Here is a 20,115-nt window from a genome sequence, read left to right as displayed (position 1 = left end):
TCTTTACACTAAAGAAAGGACTCAGAGTTGGTTGCACATACCCCACAGATTTTAGTAGTTGGTTGTTCTTGAAAGGTGGGGTCAACTCTGCTTGTGACCAGCTCTACATAATACTCTGTTATTTTATAAGTCTGGATATTTGAGCAGTATTCAGTCTTTCTTATTAAGTCAAAATTTACCGACAATTTAGATTCTTTTTTATGTTTTTAAAGAAGATATTTTGAATAAAATGCATAATTACCTTCTCCAACAGAAATACGAAAACAAAATATGGAGGAAAACCCCATTTGATTTGATTTGACTCGTGTTGTCATCGTTCAGAGTGTTTCCTAAAATGTGGCTCCCTCAAGCCAAGTCCTGTGAGCATCTCTGACTAAGTTTGGGACACACTGCATTCCATATAACCTCTTTCGGGAATTCACAGTACACATGACCACATTAAAGCCTGTGAGAAAGAAGTAACGAAAATTGTTTAACCTTGTTCAAACTATCATCACCTAAATTTATTTAACATCATACCCATTTTTCATGAAATATGCTCAGGTCTCTTTTTTTCCTCTGAAACATGATTTATGAAATACTGGTTTAGTTTGTCTATTATTGAAATGTTATTTTGATTTAATTTTGCCACTAGTATCTTCTATAAATGTTTTTAACCAAGAGGCAGCAGTATTTTTACATGCACATTGTTTTGTTTGTTTCTTAACTAAAACCTAGTGGTATCACTAGATTTCTATACTGGAAATTGCTTTATAGATTTTTACGAAGGGTTAAATAGGAGAAAGTATATTATTATTTCTTGGTAAATTATTTGTTTCTTTTTCTGAGAACAGTTGAGTCAGGTCTTCCTGACCTAATCTCTTCCCCAAAGAACTGCAGATGTGTATACAAATACTGCATAAGCGGATATTTGTCTTTTCAACTACGGTGGGTATTTTTCCTCCTCCAGCAGAGTACTTTATATTGCTCAAATAGCCACAGAATTAACAAATAATTAAAGTCAAGCTAACAAATACTTATTTTGTTCCTATTTTTTAAAAAAGGTCTGTACGTTAATCATAAAATATGTTAAAAGGCTATGATCTTGTCCAGCAAATGATTTTTTAACAATTATCTCGGGACTTCCCTGGTGATCCAGTGGTTAAGACACCCTTTTCCTATTGCAGGGGGCATGGGTTTGATCCCTATCAAGAAACTAGATCCCCCATGTTTTGGGGTGTGGCCGAAAAATAAATAATAAAAATTATCTTTATTAAGGTATCATTTTCCATACTATAAAATGCACCCATCCTAACTGGATAGTTTGATGAGTTTTGCAAATGTATAAACTTGTTTATAGAGTATGACTACTTCTCAAGGTTGCAGGCTCCCTGCCCCAAGTCATTATATCAAGTCTGCAGGAAGAAAGGGAAAGGCAGAAAGAATGAGCCTGCTGTCTTTCTTTTTTTCAACAAGAGGACAGTTATTTTTCCTTGAGGCCTACCAAGTACTTTCACTTATAACTCATTGGCCAGAATTGGGTCACATGGCTATTCGTGTCTCTGAAGAGATGAGTACTCTTTTAATTGAGCATGCTGTGCTGTGCTGTGCTGAGTTGCTTCTGTTGTGACTGACTCTTTGCAACCCTGTGGACTGTAGCCCACCAGGCTCCTCTGTCTATAGGTTTTTCTAGGCAAGAACAGTGGAGTGGGTTGCCCTCCTCCACGGGATCTCCCCGACCCAGGGATCGAATCTGTGTTTCTTATGTCTCCTGCATTGGCAGGTGGGTTCTTTCCCACTAGTGCCACCTGGGAAGCCCTTAATTGACCATATTGCCCCCAAGAAACTAAGGTCTGGTTAGTCAGAAAGAGGATGAAAAATAGAAATTAAATAGGAATCTGTGGAGTTCTATCATCATGTGTTTACTTTAAAAATTTCTCCAATGAAGACATTTGTTTTCCAGACTAGTCTTATTAACATGACAGACTTGTATAACATGTTAGTGAGAAAGAAGTCTAAATCATTTTGTGCAGAAGATTTGTAAAACATTTTTTTCTGTTTTGTTAATCATAAGCCAGGAATTCACTTAAAATAGATTGACCCAGTTGTGAGGAAAATTAACAATAAGTTAACTACTTTAGCTAAAGTGTAACTTTTTTTCTTTTTCATACATAACCTGTTATATCAGACAATATTTTTATGTGATTCCTGCAGTTGTCTGTTAAATTTATCTCCATAAATAACTAACATTTATTTAACATAAATTACTAACATTTGTCCTTCCAAATTTTTGTAGATTTAGAAGCTGACAGACTTTTATTGTAACTTATTATATAGTAGAACTCTAGTTCTCTCCCTTAGTTAAAATGACCATTATTTATTATTCTTATAGAGACACTTTGGAGAATGAAAAGATGTTTTTCATTACTAAGTTGGGACGACAGCTCTGAACTGGAACTATACCAGGCAAATCAAGGTCATAGAATTATCCTGTATCGGATATATAAAATGATCTTGATTTAGCAGTGATTGACTGCTAGAAGAGACAAACATAAATATTGGTATAAAGTGAAAAATATAGAGATTATATACAAAGGACTTGGGAGCATGACTGAGGGGGTGCTTAGAGAGAGTCAGGAAGTTTGAGTTGTGATTTCCCTGTATATTTTGTTTATTAACCCCTTATCAGATACATTGTTTGCAAATATCTTCTCCCATTCAGTGTGCTGGCTTTTAACTTTGTTGATGGTTTCCCCTGCTGTGCAAAACCTTTTAAGTTTCAGTAGATCCCATTTATTTTTGTTTTTGCCTTCCTTGCCATTCGACATATCCAAAGCTGTATTGCCAAGACCAGTGACAAAAAGCATACTGCTTGTGTTTTCTTATAGGAGTTTTATGCCTTCAGGTTTTTGTATATGGTGTGAGAAATGTAGTCCACTTTGATGGTTTTGACAGATATAAAGGACGTTTGGGGTATGAATAGCTTGATTAAATTGGAGAAGGCAATGGCACCCCACTCCAGTACTCTTGCCTGGAAAATCCCATGGACAGAGGAGCCTAGTGGACTGCAGTCCATGGGGTTGCAGAGTCGGACGCGACTGAGCAACTTCACTTTCATTTTTCACTTTCATGCATTGGAGAAGGAAATGGCAACCCACTCCAGTGTTCTTGCCTGGAAAATCCCAGGGACGGGGGAGCCTGGTGGGCTGCCGACTATGGGGTCGCACAGAGTCGGACATGACTGAAGCAACTTAGCAGCAGCAGCAGCAGCTTGATTAGATAGAACTTTTCTACAAATAATTACGGGTTTTTCTCAAGAAAGATTTGGAAGAATGACTAGAAGTTATTTTTGTAACTCTTGTCAACAACTTTTTAAACTTAATACTTGATATGCACCCTAATGATATCAACTCTTCCTCTATCAGGCATTTAGCATATTTCTGCTATTCTACATAGTGTTTTCTGTATATGAGGCTTTTTCTTTTTTTTTTTTTCAATTTTTTATTTTTATTTTTTATTAATTTTTTTTATTTTTTAAATTTTAAAATCTTTAATTCTTACATGCGTTCCCAACCATGAACCCCCCTCCCACCTCCCTCCCCACAACATCCCTCTGGGTCATCCCCATGCACCAGCCCCAAGCATGCTGCACCCTTCGTCAGACATAGACTGGCGATTCAATTCTTACATGATAGTGTACATGTTAGAATGCCATTCTCCCAAATCATCCCACCCTCTCCCTCTCCCTCTGAGTCCAAAAGTCCGTTATATACATCTGTGTCCTTTTTCCTGTCTTGCATACAGGGTCGTCATTGCCATCTTCCTAAATTCCATATATATGTGTTAGTATACTGTATTGGTGTTTTTCTTTCTGGCTTACTTCACTCTGTATAATTGGCTCCAGTTTCGTCCATCTCATCAGAACTGATTCAAATGAATTCTTTTTAACGGCTGAGTAAATGAGGCTTTTTCTTATGTTAAGGTATTTCATAAGGATATCTTGGCTTCCTAGGTGGCTCAGTGGTAAAGAACCCGCCTGCCAATGCAGGAGACACAAGAGACTTGGGTCTGATCCCTGGGTCGGGAAGATTCCCCTGGAGTAGGAAATGACAACCCACTCCAGTATTCTGCCTGGAAAACCCCATGGACAGAGGAGCCTGGCGGGCTGCAGTCCATGGGGTCGCAAAGAGTGGGACACGACTGAGTGACAGAGCACACGTAACGATGTCTTGGGCTTCCCTGGTGGCTCAGGTGGTGAAGAATCTGCCGGCAATGCATAAGGCCCAGGTTCAGTCCCTGGGTTGGGAGGACCCCCTGGAGAAGGAAATGGCTACCCACTGCAGTGCTCTTGCCTGGAGAATTCCATGGACAGAAGAGCCTGGTGGGCTCCTAGATAATACATCTTAAAAGTAGTATTAACCTATTAAAAGATAGGATTCTCATGGTGCCTCGGTATTTCCATATAAAAGGATGTATTAATTTTCAGTCACAAAAAAAGAATATGTTCGTCACATTCATAGCTTTAGTGTTCTCCTTTCTCCTTCTATTATTGTGGTAATTTTCTTTAATTTCCATTTTTCTGATTACTAGGAAGATATTTTTCTCTGTATATACTATTGTATAAATGTCAATATTAATTTTTAAGTTACTATGTTTTTTACTACTTACTGTTCACATTTCTCAATTTTAAAACTGCTAAGTAGTTTTAAATAAATAAATAAATATTTAAGGAGGCATGATTGTTATTTTTATAAATAAGCCTTGTAATATTTCTCAGACTAAAATTAGTTTACTACTTTTCATGTTTGCCTTTCACCTGAATGTTCCATAAATGTGCTCTTCAAGCTAATGTCCACGTCAGTGATATCCACTGTAGCTAATTTTGGTTCTTCCATCTTATACAAGAGTTAATATCATGTTTTTAAAAAACAAGTCATGAAGTTTGTGGTGTTCTTATCAATTATTGCTCATCTTGATACTGAAATTGAATTACGCTTGTCTTTAAAACTTAGTAATAGTAAATGAGGAATTTTACTTTCGGACTGAATTTTTGAAATTACCTTTAAGCTTGCAGTGTCTAAATTTTCTTCAAATTTAGTCTTTTCTATCATTATCTAAAGCAGTTACTGTATTCTTAACCATCATACATTATTAGGTTCTCTACTAACATGACATGGCTTTATTCTAAGCACTGATAATCTGAATAAATGATTTCTTTCCAAAATGACATAATAAAGCTGTCATTGATGAAGAGAGAAATGGATTTCTTCTCTTTCTCACACAGTTTAAGCTTTCCAATTCTAAAAGCTCTCTGTTTCTTCCATCAGAATTTTGCAAGAGGGCCAAGTGAGGGAAGCACGAGATTTTGAAAACTAGCACATACTGATCAAATGCACAGACGTCAGGCCTGGTGGACCTCTCCACTCCAAGTTGCCTGAAATACTAGCTTGTGCTGTGCCTGAAAATTTTAGCACCTCTTCTACTTAATTAGCTGGCTCACTTTAGTGGGCTGGAGGGGCTTGGCCACTTGCCTGCTCCTACTGTTTGTAACATTGGCAACTGGCATATGTTATGTTGGCAGGCTTGAGGCAGTTCAGAATTTTATTTGAAGTTGGATTAACAAACTATAAATTTGACCTGGTTACATTTGAGGAAGGATTATTTCTAAACACTAGCTTTTTTTATCTTAAAAAATGCATATAGCAAAGAAGATTCAAAGGAGTGTAAAGTGAGAAAGCCTGCCTTCCACACTGCTGGTCCTATAGGTAGGCACTGTTAATGGTTTCTTGTGTAAACTTTCAGGAATTTCCTGTGCATATCAAACTTATCTATATGAAAGAATATATTTTATCTGTTCTTTAAAAAATAGCTGTTATAACACTATCATGTACCTTGTTTTTTTGACTTAACGTTTTCTAGGTACCTTTCTACGTCAGCACATGGAACTCCATTCTTTGTAACAACAGCTTTAGAATGTTCTAATTTTTGCTACAGTGCTCCAGTGAAAATCCTTGTATGTTATGCATCTTTGTGTACTTCCTATGGGCTAAATTCCTAGGCATAGAATTTCAGGGTCAAAAGGTTATGTTAAATTAGTCTCCAAATTTGTATGGAATTTATAAAAAGCACCTATTCCCCAGATTTTGAAAGAGTATTGAAGGAGAATGAAATTAGGCTTGAATAAAGCTTCCAGATGCGCTACACATAATCTAAATTACCAAAGATACTCACGTACAAGTATTAGATCCTCTCATTTGACTTAACTCATATACTTTTTTCTTAATAGACCTCAATGAAAATTCATCACCCTGGCAACAGAGATTAGGCCAGTCCTCAAGGAGGAAACGCTGTTCTTTAAGAAGTGGTTTTTAGAACTGGTTGCAAAATTTGAAAACTTAATGTCATAATGGTTTTGTATTTGTAAACTTTGCGAAACGATAAATGTAAGCATTTATTTCCCTTTAGGCTTTAGCAAGGAATTTTCCTTTCATCCCTTGCAAATTAGGCCTTTTCTTCAATCTCCGTGTGTCTTCCTCTACCTTCATAGCAGCACTATCTTCTGCAGACTTCCTCCAGAATCAAGGAATGTACCATCTAACACTCACAGTGCTGGCATGATCAGAATGGGTTTTTGTTTGGTAACTGGATTTTTGATGTTTAAAACTGATGAAATACCTCACAGGGGAAAAAGAAGAATAGCCTTGTGGATCATGTATTTTCTTGCCTGGTCATTTAGTTTTTCATATTTTTGTTTTCCAGATGATTTTAATGAACACCTATGTAATATTTCCACAGATTTCAATGGGACAGATGTTACAAGATTTTGGAAAATTTCTTGGAATGTTTCTTCTTGTTTTGTTTTCTTTCACAATTGGGCTGACACAACTCTATGATAAAGGCTACACTCCAAAAGAACAGAAGGACTGTGTAGGCATATTCTGTGAACAGCAAAGCAATGATACCTTCCATTCGTGAGTGTCTTTTAAATTTTTAGTAAGCATATTTCTTTCTGCCCTGTTACGTGTTAATCCATACCTATAGAACTAGAACTTCATATTTTCTTTAAGATATACCTTTTGAATAAGAAATACTTACTTGTCATGAATCATTTGATAATCATCAACAACAAACACCTTCAGTATGCCAGACACTGTTCTAAGTGCTACAGAAATGAAGTATCAGTGAACAAAAACTACTCTCATGGAGTTTATTTCCTGGTGAGGTGATACAGGCAGTAAAAATATGAATAAGCCATGAAATTAAAAGACACTTGCTCCTTGGAAGAAAAACTATGACAAACCTAGATAGCATGTTAAAAAGTAGAGATATTACTTTGCCGACAGTGGTCTGTCTAGTCAAAGCTATGGTTTTTCCAGTAGTCACTTATGGATGTGAGAGTTGGACCATTAAGAAAGCTGAATGCTGAAAAATTGATTTTTGAACTGTGGTGTTGGAGAAGACTCTTGAGAGTCCCTTGGACTGCAAGGAGATCCAGTTAGTCCATCCTAAAGGAAATGAGTCCTGAATATTCACTGGAAGGACTGATGCTGAAGCAGAAGCTCCAATATTTTGGCCACCTGATGGGAAGAGCTGGCTCATTGGAAAAAGATTGGGAAAGGATTGAAGGCAAAAGGAGGAGGAGGTGGCAGAAGATGAGATGTTTAGTAGCATTACTGACTCAATGGACGTGAGTTTGAGCAAACTTAGGGAGACAGTGGACAGGGAAGCCTGGTATGCTCAGTTCATGGGGTCGCAAAGAGTCGGACATGAACTGAACTGATATTATACAATATTGATAAGGACCAGTAGCCTGAGGAAAGCTTGGGCCAAGGAGGACTTTTGTATAAGAGGGTGTGTAGCTTTAGTTAGATAGGAGGTTAGGGAAGCCCTCACAAAAGATGACATTCAAGTAAAACTATAAAGCTGGTGAAGGATCAAGGCATGAAGAAGAATCTGGAGGGAGAGAGCTGGCAGATAAGGGAATGGCAAAGGCAAATGCCCTGAGAGGAGAGTGTAACTAGCATGCTCAAGGAAAGCCAGGAGGCCAGCCTAGATGGTATGCAGTGAATCAGAGGGAGAGTTGTAGACTGAGTCAGGAAGGTGATGGGGAACTGGGCTTCCCTGGCAGCTCAGACAGTAGAGAATCTTCCTGCAGTGGAGGAGACCTGGGTTCAGTTGCTGGCTCGGGAAGATCCCCTGAAGAAGGGAATGGTAACCCACTCCAGTATTCTCGCCTGAAGAATCCCATGGGCAGAGGAGCCTGGCAGGCTACAGTCCATGGGGTCAAAACTCATGACTGAGCTCAGGACTGAGTTACTCATGACTGAGCAACTAATACTTTCACTTTCAATGGGGAATAAAGCAGATCAAGATGGGAGAATAAGAGGACATGGAGCTCACCTCCCTCCGCAAACATATAAAAAATGCATCTACATGTGGAATAATTCTCAGTGAAAGCCAGCTAGAAACAGGCACAAGGACTCCAGTACAGCCAAGGCTCTAAGAAAGGTACACGTGTAATCAGGTAGGATGAGAAAAAAGTGATTGATCAGGACTCGTACCCCTATGGGGGCACTCAAAGGAAAAGGGAGATTACACAGGTGGACACTTACCCTGGGGAGTGAGTGGGTCAAGCCACAGACTCTCCTAGTCTGCATTCTATGCATAGGAGACAGGCTGCCTTAGCTGGTTGGTTGGAGAATCCCTGGGACACATGAAGCCTGGACTCCAACTCATGAGGAGTGCAGGTGCTGGCTTGCCCCTGGCTAGGGCAGAGGAGGTCTGCCCTAGTGGCTGCCAGGTTTCCTATGACCAGCTCACTGCTCTCCCAAGCCTGAACTGAGCGAATACCCCAGCCCTGCTCATTCTATGTCACAGCATGTCCCTGGATCTAGGGCATCAGGACCTGGGAAAAGACTCAGTTTTGAGACACAGAGGCAACTCAGACCTGGAGTGTAGCCCAGGGGAGGAGGCAGTTGCTGTAGTTGGAGCTTACTCCAGGGGCACTCTGGAAGCAATCCGTAGTTTTGACAGCAGCATAGCTGCTGGGTTTCCTGTGACCACCTTGCTGTGTGCCCAAAGCCAGTCTGAGTGAATGCTCTGGCCCCACTCGCTCCACACCACAGTGCAGCACTCAGCAGCCGTGACCAGGGAAGAAACACAACCATGGGCCACATCTGAGTGGAGCCGTGGACCCTTAACACAGGTAGCACATGGGACTCTGTGAGTACATGAGCCCCACTTGCTTCAGCACGCCCCTCCTTTGGGGCAAAGATCCTGGTGTGGGGGGAAGAAAAAACACACACACTTAAAGGAGTAGATCCAGCTCCAGGTTGACTCTCAGGACTTCTGCTCCAGCAGCTTGGGAGTAGATCCCACCCCTGACCACAGGGCGCTGATGGCCACTGAGCAGGGAGATGTCCCTTCTCACACCCTGCATGGGCTCTAGACCTTCCGTCTCCAGCCATTCCCCCCACCAAGGTGAGAGCTGCCAGCATATCCTGAGGAGAGATTGGTGTCTGCATCAAATCCAGCCATCCCACCAAATCCTATGGGGACACCCAGAAGAACACCTCTTCAAGACCACAGTAGGCAACTGTTTCACCTAAATTCATAGAGGCAGAGAAAGTTAAGTAAAATGAAAAGGCAGAGGAACTACTCTCACTTGAGAAAGTAAGAGAAAAACCTTGAAAAAATAATGAAACAGAAATAATTAACCAGATGAAGTATTCAAATCATTGGTAATAAAAATGCTAACTAAATTAGTTTGCGTCAAGAGAACATAATCTAAACAAAGATCATTTTAGCAAGGAACTAGAGAATATTTTAAAAAGACTCAAAAATAAGCAATTCTGTATGGACACCTATGGTTAATTCATGTTTATGTATTACAGAAACCAAACCAATATTATAAAACATCAATCAATTAAAAATAAATATTAAAATAGGCAATTCAATATCTGAAATAAAAAAACAATAGCAGACTACGTGACACAGAAGAACGCATAAGTGGTTTAGACGATGGAATGAGGGAAATTACCCAGTCAGACCAGCAGAAAGGAAGGCAAAGTGAAAAAGAGCAAAAGCAGTCCAGCAGATTTCTAGGACAACATTAAGCAAACAAGCATTCGCATAATAGTTCTAGAAGGAGACAGAGCGAGAAGGGGATTGAAAATATATTTGAAGACATTGTGCCTGAAACTTTCCCAAACCTGAAGAAGAAAACGAATATCCAGGTACAAGAAGCACAGAGGGTCCCAAGAAAGAGGAAACCAAACAGACCCACATCAAGACATACCATAAGTAACGTAGCGAGAGTTAGAATTCCAAAGGCATCAAGAGAAAAATAGTCGTATACAGGGACTTGCGTAAGGTTATCAGCTGATTTCTCTGCAGAAACTTTGCAGATTGGAGATTTATTCAGTGCTGAGAGGGAAAAACCTCTATTAGGATACTCTACCCAGCAAGATCATCATTTAGAATAGGAGGAGAGAGAACAAACCATCAAAAACTAAAAGAATTCATCAATATGAAACCTCCCCTAAAAGAAATGTTGAAGGGTCTTCTCTAAATGGAAAAGAAATAAGAATCTATAGGAAAGGGAAAATCCCACTAGGAAAGGCAGGTATAGAGTAAGGATTGAGGATCACTTTAAAAAGTGATAGATTAAAAGAAAAAACACATAAAAGCAACTAAAACAGTAAACAGTTGAGAGATAATCATGAAGATGTAAAATACGACATCAAAAACAGTGTGGGTGAGTGGGTATATGAGCCCTATGGTTAAGGACCCATCAATAGATGAATGGATTAAGAAAATGGGGTGTGTACACACACACACACACACACACACACACTGGAGTGCTACTCAACCATAAAACACACACACACACACACACACACACTGGAGTGCTACTCAACCATAAAACACACACACACACACACACACACACACACACACACACACACACACACACACACACACTGGAGTGCTACTCAACCATAAAAATGAAATTCTGCTATTTGCAACAATGTGCATGGACCTGGATAATACTATGTTTAGTGAAATAAGTCAGAGACAAATACTATATAATGTATTGTGGTGTCTAAAACATAATACAAATGAAGGCATATGCTGAACAAGATAGAGATTCAGAGATAGAAAACAAACCTGTGGTTACCAAAGGGGAGAAGGAGGTGGGGTTAATCAACTATACTTCAAAGAAAAAAAAGAAGGGGAAAAAAGCAAGGTAATAGGATCATGTAGGACCTTGTTGGCTCTTTTATGGACTCTGGGCATTGGAGCTTGAGAGCCATTTGAAGTTTTTGAACAAAGAAGTGGCACAATCCTGTTAAGTATTAACAGGATCATTGGCTGCTGTGGTTGCTAAAAGACAGAATAATAAGAGATTAAACAGAAATGGTTTGTCTTCCTTTTGAGTTTGTTTCTTTGTTTACAGTAAGGCATATCTGTGATGCTGGGTCCATCCCTAGTTATTTTACAAAATATCTATTCTTTATGTAATGTTGTATTAATAAATTCTTTATTTTTGCTAAATAGCTTCTTAAAATTCCTTTCAAATAGAAATATAATTGTCTTCACAGGTTCATCGGCACTTGCTTTGCTTTGTTCTGGTATATTTTCTCCTTAGCACACGTGGCAATCTTTGTCACAAGATTTAGCTACGGAGAAGAATTACAGTCCTTCGTCGGAGCTGTTATTGTTGGGACGTACAATGTTGTGGTTGTGATAGTGCTTACCAAGCTGCTGGTGGCAATGCTTCATAAAAGTTTTCAGTTGATAGCAGTAAGTATTCATTCTTTTAAAATTTTTATATTCTCTTCAGGTCATACCAAATGTATACAGTAGGTAAGACAACCAAAGATTTAAAAGAATTAAGAATTAGTATCTTTTAAAAATTAAATGTAAATCATTTTAAAATGCAAATAATGTATATTAGTTGCAAGTCGGGAACAAAATTTTTACCTCCAAGGTGTGGAAACACTTGAACAGTTTTAAGCAGTCCATACGGGTCCCACCACGTGTGTATGTGTGTATGCATGCCTAATCATATCCTGGGTTAGTTTTTGATTTGCCTCTTACAGAATCATGAAGACAAAGAATGGAAGTTTGCTCGAGCAAAATTGTGGCTTAGCTACTTTGATGACAAATGTACATTACCCCCACCTTTCAACATCATTCCTTCACCAAAGACCATCTGCTATATGATTAGTAGCCTGAGTAAGTGGATTTGCTCTCATACATCAAAAGGCAAGGTTAAACGGCAGAACAGCTTGAAGGTAAGAAGTTAGATGTTTGAACTGCAGCGTGATAATTTTAATAATTCCTAATTTCAGATGTTTCCTAAAGCATAAATACACAGAGTCCTAAGGGCTAAGATTTATGCTGTTTTATACTAATTTGTTGTAGTCATAAAGCAATTAGCAAAACAGCTTAAGAAAACAAGGGCTAAGACCGTTTGTTTTTTTTCATTCCTGTATCCCTAATGCATGGCACAGAACCTATCCTAAAGTACGGATTCAATAAATATTTACTGAAAATGCAAGAGAGGTGTGATTTTTTTTTTTCATGAATTCTCATCTCACAGTTTTAGAACAAGGAAAATATTCAAGGTATCTAGCCTGTCAACATAAATAAAGAGTGACTCCCAGAGTGAACTCATATTTTTTCCATTCTTTTTGAAAGTTGTTTAATATATGAATAATTCAATCCATGTTGCTATAAACCAGGAGTTGGCAAACCTTTTCTGTAAAAGACCAGATAATTAATATTTTAGATTTTGTGGGCCATGACAAAATTACAGATTTTATGTGGGAAGTAATATAACAAGAGAGAAATCAAATTTCTACAAAATTTTTATTGATGAAATTAAAAATATAACAATAATTGAATAATACTTCTTTATATGTGATATAGGTCCATTAATGAAAACAATGGAATTCTATTTTGGAATAACCCATTTTGTTTAATCAGGGTTCGAAGTTAGTATTCCCCATCATCAAGTTAGTAACTCATGTTCATCCATAAAAGCCACTCTTAGCTCATAGGCCATCAGAAATAAGAAGTGGGCCATATTTTGCCTGTGGGTCGTAAGTTTGCTAATCCCTACTATAAACTGAGGATTTTAAACTAAGATAAGCATACAGGTAAGTGAGCAAAACAATATGCAGGGCATATTTATTTGAAACATGTTGAATATTTTAAAATATCATCTAATACAGCATTACAAATATGTATTTGTATCTGTAAACTTTTTTAAAAATCCACCTCATTTAAATATTTTCTTATGTACATTATCAGTATCATCTTATTTTGTGTTGAAGGAATGGAGAAATTTGAAACAAAAGAGAGATGAAAACTACCAAAAGGTGATGTGCTGTCTGGTGCATCGCTACTTGACTTCCATGAGGCAGAAGATGCAGAGCACAGATCAGGCAACTGTGGAAAATCTGAATGAACTGCGCCAGGATCTGTCAAAATTCCGAAATGAAATAAGGGATTTACTTGGCTTTCGGACTTCAAAATATGCCATGTTTTATCCAAGAAATTAGCTATTTTCTAAACCGTGTAGAGAATTTTCAATATTATAAATCTAAAAGACTGCATTTGCATAACTTACAATTAAATTAATAAGATATATATTGAAATAAAGAATTATGTAAAAGCCATTCTTTGAAATATTTATAGCATAAATATATGTTATGTAAAGTATGTATATAGGATTAGTTTTTTTTAAACTCTCTGTCAGTGGCTTTTTGCAGGAGTAAAACAGATTGAGTAGATAGATTTTGTTAGCATGCTGTTTAGTTTTCTTGTTTAAATAGTGCTTAATTTTTTCCTTTCTGCTTAAGAAGCTTAGTTAGAACTGTCTTAACTATTGCCAGAAGGTTTTGTAAAAATGAAAATCAGCAAAGGTGGACTGATCTTTCATATGACATACTTGAGATACAGAAGTCATGTTTTTAAAAATCTTTGTTTTAGGAGTTTACATATAGTTCAGTATTTATTGTTTCAGAATATAGGTTTGCCTAAAACAGTAGTCTGTTTTGTTCTTTTCTTATAATCTTAAACAGCAAAGATAAAGCTCTAATGAATATTTGAATCTATTTATGTGTCTATACATTAAATTCACTTCAATGAATTTGTTATTGTAATATATTTACTTTTACATGGTTATCACTTTATATCTTTAATTTTTCTTTTTTTCACTTAATAGTATTTTATATATACATTTTCATTTATTGATAGAGTCAGTCCACATATTTAAATTTTTATAGAATTATATAGCTTTTGAAAACTATAGTTAGTAGACTTTCATTTTGTAGCTATGGAGTATTTTATTATGTTTATAAGTTTGCACAACTGCTTCTGTGAAATTAGGTATTTATTGGCTTTTATTTTTTTTTATTATCATGGTAGTGATGTAATTTTTTTTCAAGTTGGAATGAATGTTCCTAGTTATAAAGCTAACTCAAAATAAGGACTTAGAAGATAATTCTTTAGCATGTTTGGTCACAGCCTGTTTTGTTTTTGTAAACACTGAAAGACCTTTTAACATAAGGATTTGTCATATTTTTGAACTAAGGTTGTTGATCTTGTCTCCCAAAGAATTCCACAGGATTTAGCCTAGCTTGTATAAAACTGACGTCATGCTTATTTGTTGCTCATTCTTGATGCTTAGAATAAAAAGCATTGACTTTTTAAATAGGAGAATAAAATATATATTTCATTTTTTTCCTGTGTTCAAATAAGGGATATAGATAACATTTTTCATAGGGTACTGCTTATATATTCTTGCAGCATTTCCAGTTAAGAGGTCATTATATATACAGTTATCTTCTTAACTGAATGTCTGATGGTCTTAAGGCCACAGGGTGCAGGTAGCCCTTGGTCTGTAAGCACCACCAATCCAGGGATCATTGTTGAAATAGTATTGTGTTTTGTCTTGCTTTTTACTTTTATTTTTTAATTTCTAAATTGTAAGTGTTCCCTCTTTTGGGCAAATTCTTATAAAAATGTTTATTGTAAAGTTATATATTTTGTCTATGATGGGATTATGCACTTCCCAATTGGGATTTTACATCAGGGTTTTTAGTCATTCTAAAAAATATCTAATTATTAAATAAAAATATTTATAGAGTGCCTACTATATGCATGAGTTACTTATGAGGTATATTTTGAATGACAGCATATTGTAAGAAAAAAGGTAAATAAAACTTGACACTAGATTATAAATTGGCAGAGTCTGTTCATTGTATTATTGTATACTTTGAGATATAATTCACATATCATAAAATTCTCTCTTTTAAAATGCACAGTTCCCGATTTTTTTTTTTTTTTAAATTATGGCAACAAAGTTCTAAAATTCAAAGTGTAACATCAGACCCTTATATATCCCTTCCACCCTGTGGTGGCAATCACGTTAAACTCTTGTAGCTATTTCTTCTTATATTTGTAAATGTAATATTTTGAAATGATATGTCTACACAAACACCCTGTATATGAGTATTTATTGCAACTTTATTCAAGATGCCAAATTGAAAACAACCAAATGCCCTTAAACTGGTGAATGGATAAGTAAATCATACATCCATACAGTGGATATCTTTTCGACAATAAAAAGGCATTGTATGAGCCAGAGTTCAGTCAGAGAAGCAGAACTACTAAGATATTTGCAGGCCCACCTGTATGTGTGAGTGATTTGTTTACAGGATTTGACATTGCACAATTACTGGACTGGATAAGTAGTCTCCAGCACTGTTTTTGTATCTAATTCTGGAGCTTGGAGTTCATAGGGTAGGCTGTTGGGAGAGGAAGACAGATGTCAAAGTAGAAGAAACACAGACAAGCTAGAACCCATGAGGATGGACTGAGACCCATGTCACTTGTCACTGTCTCCAGCCTTGATGATGTGGGTATCCTGTGGGAGAAGTTACCCTTTGACACACTGATGAACACACTTGGCCCAGGAATCAGAGAAACTGAAGGACAGTCCAAGGAAAAGTGGAATAGGTATAGTCCCGGCTGCTGCCCCTCACCAACCAGTTGATCCAGGAGATAAGTTTCAACATGTGTCAACTATGAAAGGGCCTGGGAAAAAAATCCCAAATGCCTGCTGCTCCACTTCTGCCCTCCAAATTTCAAACTGAAATGTGTCTTGGGGCCCACCCTACTTGTTAGCATACAATGGAGAGGATCCTGGGAAACATACTTCAGCCTGTCCAAGTTGACACAGAAACAAACTGTTCATACATGCGGTAACATAGATGAATCTTAGAAGTACTATGCCACCTAAGGAAGCTTGTCACAAAAGGCTGAGATTCCATGAGTATGACATCTTACAAAAGACAAAACTATATCATGGGTTAACCAGGATCTGGGGGGAGCAGATTGATTGCAAAACTCATCAAACTATACATTTTAAAAGTGAGAATTACGCTTTAGTAAACCTAAACAAAAATACATAATATTACAACATAGCAAAATAAAGAGCCAAGAAAATAATAGTAGAGGGACTTCCTGGCAGTCCATTGGTCAAGACTCTGCACTTCCACTACGTGGGGCTCGAGTTCCATCCCTAGTTGAGGAACTAAGATCCGGCACGCTGTGTGGTGCAATGCCCCCAAAGAAACAGTAGAATCTTGTGATTTATTGCCACTCCAGAAGGAAGCAATGGAATTTTTTTGGCCACACCACTTGGCACAGGTGATCTTAATAGTATCCCTGCCAGGGACTGAACCTGCATCCCTTTCAGTGAAAGCTAGGTCCTACCCCTGGACTAACAGGGAAGTCCTGAAAACAGTGCTTGAATATTCAAAATGGGTAACCCATCACTAACCCAACACAGGTAAAGTACAGTAGTAAATGCCAAGGCGAAGAATTTTGTATTTTTTGAAATTTATGTTAGCAATTCTAGATTTTTTGCTATTTCATATAAATTTTGAAATCTACCCATCAATTTCTACCAAAAAAGCTTGTGATGATTTTTTTTTTCTTGTGATGATTTTAATTAGAATTATGTTGTTGTTAAAAATTTTGTTTTCTTCAGAAACTACAGTTATAACAAATAGGCTGAGATTATAGGCTCTGGGGAGTGAAGTTATTCAAAATTACTAAGAAAATATTAATAGTACCTGAGGTAATGGCTCCTCTAAATTTATTTTTAAATCTTTAATCGAAGAATAATTGCTTTAATTAGCAATTATCCTTCGATTAAAGATTTAAAAATAAATTATGTTGGTTTAATTTAAATTTAAAAATTTTAAAATAGTATTATGTTGGTTTCTACCAAATATCAACATGAATCAGCCATATGTTTACCCATGTTGTTCTGAATTTCTCATTTGTAAGTAAATTCATTAGCTTTCTGGCTGCTATCTTGATAAATATGTTGTGTTTCTTGAAGATATACTCAGAGGAAATGCCAATGACAGTGTTTTTCATTTGATCATTTCACACTGGTTTTTTTTTCCTGCTCATCCTGCCTTCAGTTTGAAATACATACTTCAGATATGCAACACAAGAGTAGGAAGATTTTTATATTAGCTGCATGCTTATTTTTTTAAGTCATCTTTAAGAAGCATGATTTCTGATGTAAATTAAATTACAATAGTGCAAGAAGCAAGGCAGCATATTTGGGTAGAAGGTAAATATATGTTTCAAAAAATGAAATTTTTCAGCCAGATAATGACAGGTTTCTTCATCCTGCTACCAGCAATCCAGACATTTCTCTCTGTCTCTCTCTTTCCATTAGAAAGACTATTTGATCAATCCTTTCAGTTATAGACAAAATTATTATTGGAAGATAAAACTATCCGGTGCCATTTGAGAAGCGTTTTGAGACAGAAAGTGTAGTAGCCACCTCATTAACTCATTCAGAAAATAAATTAATTCTGGGAGATAATTCAGCTCCACATTTTAAAACTCATTTCCCTCATTTCATATTTCAGTAGAAATAGCGAGCAATCACCATGTTTACTATACAGATTATTTTAAAGCAGAGGGCTAAGCAGAAGAGGGGGCAGTTCTCTTCGTCTCCATCTTCTCAGCTGGTGCTGATGTTAAAATTCATTGAATGAAAATGTACCCATTATCTATTTGTGTAAATATCCTGGAAATGATGGATATCCAGTCAGTTTGACAGGCTTCTAACAATTGCAGGCTTTAGCTGTCCTATTCCATCAAATTGGATTGGACGATAACCTAGATGATCTACTTCAAACTTCTCAGTTCATAGAAAACTGGCATTTTAAGTAACTTGTCCAGGTTGTATAATGACTGACTTGAGATCTTGAACTCAGTTTATTTGTGTTGGGAAAGATATATCCCCAAACTTTGCCTTTTTTTTTTTTTTTTTTGGAATGAACTCACTGCAGTTTCATCTTGGTCAGAGAATAGAACTTCAGATGTCCTGTCCCTACTTTTCTAAATGACTAGTTTGTGAAAGACTTTTAAGTTTATGACCAAGGTCAAAAGCAGAGAGGAAGATGAGCAAGAGGAAGAGGGAAAGGATGAACAGTGTGGTAGTAATTATAAATAAAAAAGCACAAGTCAGTCTTAGAAAATAAACAAGCCAAGCCATGGAGGGACCATGTGTTTAGAAGGGAGAAAGTGGTTAGTTTTATTTCTGTGCCACTTTATATCCTGATCAATTTGGTTATTCAAGGATTTGGACCTGTACAGGATCTCAGAAAGAATCCAATTAAACTTTGTCATTTCAGAGATGAGGAAGCTAAGGTTCTCCAATGCTACAGTGTGAAGAAGAATCCAAGTCTTTCTCCATCTCATCCAGGAGGCTCTTCATTGTATTATGTTATTATTAATACCAATTTTTTGCTCATGAGATAAATTTATCAGCTGTATAAAGTCGTACATTAAGCTTGTAATTTTTCTCAATATATTACTATCTCTATACTGTAAAACTCACTGTTTAAATTTAACTTAGTCTTGGTATTAGAATGCCACAGGGCTATCCTTTAAGCAAAAACTACTGTTTCAAATTTACATCTAATTAAATTTTTGCCTTTTAATTTTTTCCTTTGGTTTAATTTTTATTGGAGTGTAGTTGCTTTATAACGTTGTGTTAGTTTCTACTATACAGCAAAGTGAATCAGCTATACATATAAATACAGTCCCTTTTTTAAGGTTTCCTTCCCATTTAGGTCACCACAGAGCACTGAGTAGAGTTCCCTGTGCAGTACAGTAGATTCCCACTAGTTGTCTATTTTATACATAGTATCAGTAGTGTATGTATGTCAATCCCAGTTTCCTGATTCACTCCACCCCCATTTCCCCTCCTTGGTGTCCATACATTTGTTCTCTACATCTGTGTTTCTGCTTTGCAAATAAAATCTTCTATACCATTTAAAATTTTAGCCTTTTTATAAGACACAGATGTGTATAACGGACTTTTGGACTCAGAGGGAGAAGGAGAGGGTGGGATGATTTGGGAGAATGGCATTGTAGCATGTATACTATCATGTAAGAATCGCATCACCAGTCCATGTCTGACGCAGGATACAGCATGCTTGGGGTTGGTGCATGGGGATGACCCAGAGAGATGTTATGGGGAGGGAGGTGGGAGGGGGGTGCATGTTTGGGAACACATGTACACCCGTGGTGGATTCATGTCAATGTATGACAAAACCAATACAGTATTGTTAAGTAAAATAAAGTAAAACAATAAGAAAAAATTTTTTAAAAGTGCTGTTAAGAAAATAAAATAAAATAAAATTTAGCCTTTTTATAAAAAAAATAATTGTTGACATTTTTAAGAGGAAGAAGCAAATTGCAAAAACAAAGTCAGACTTTTAAATAACTTTAAAATCCCTCAAAAAACTTCCATGAATGTCCTAGAGCTTCTTCATCTGAATCCCTAATTCTCCATATCCATGTACACCACCACAGGTTCTGTGTTAAAAAGAGACTGTTAGTGTGTGAATAATATCCCTCAGGTACTTAATTCAAGGTGCTTAATTATAAAAGATAAAATATTTATAGTTTGTTTTGGGTTAGGGCTAAGGGACAAACTTGTGAAACAATTCTAATCATTGCTTCAGGTTTTCTATTTGGCTAATCATATCATCTTTGCATTATAATACTCTTACTTCTTCTTTT

The 20,115-nt window shown here is 36.7% G+C and overlaps 1 protein-coding gene across 5 annotated transcripts in view; it reads left to right on the top strand.

The window, feature by feature from the left end:
• The window catches only part of TRPC1 (transient receptor potential cation channel subfamily C member 1), a 58,536-nt gene extending 43,302 nt beyond the window's left edge, over positions 1–15,234 (top strand). For 3 of the 5 annotated variants that reach the window (XM_018049548.1, XM_018049540.1, XM_018049566.1), the window contains 4 exons: positions 6,739–6,950; positions 11,583–11,784; positions 12,084–12,278; positions 13,323–15,234. In XM_018049548.1, coding sequence (XP_017905037.1) covers positions 6,739–6,950; positions 11,583–11,784; positions 12,084–12,278; positions 13,323–13,550 — 837 coding nt within the window. In that variant the 3' untranslated portion in view covers positions 13,551–15,234. The remainder of the gene's footprint in view (positions 1–6,738; positions 6,951–11,582; positions 11,785–12,083; positions 12,279–13,322) is intronic. The other 2 variants (XM_013965934.2, XM_005675480.3) reach the window with 1 other exon arrangement.

The sequence above is a fragment of the Capra hircus genome, chromosome 1 (assembly GCF_001704415.2).
Source record: "Capra hircus breed San Clemente chromosome 1, ASM170441v1, whole genome shotgun sequence".
NCBI lineage: Eukaryota > Metazoa > Chordata > Mammalia > Artiodactyla > Bovidae > Capra > Capra hircus.
Note: the sequence above shows the minus strand (reverse complement) of the source record. Positions and strands in the feature narration are given on the sequence as shown.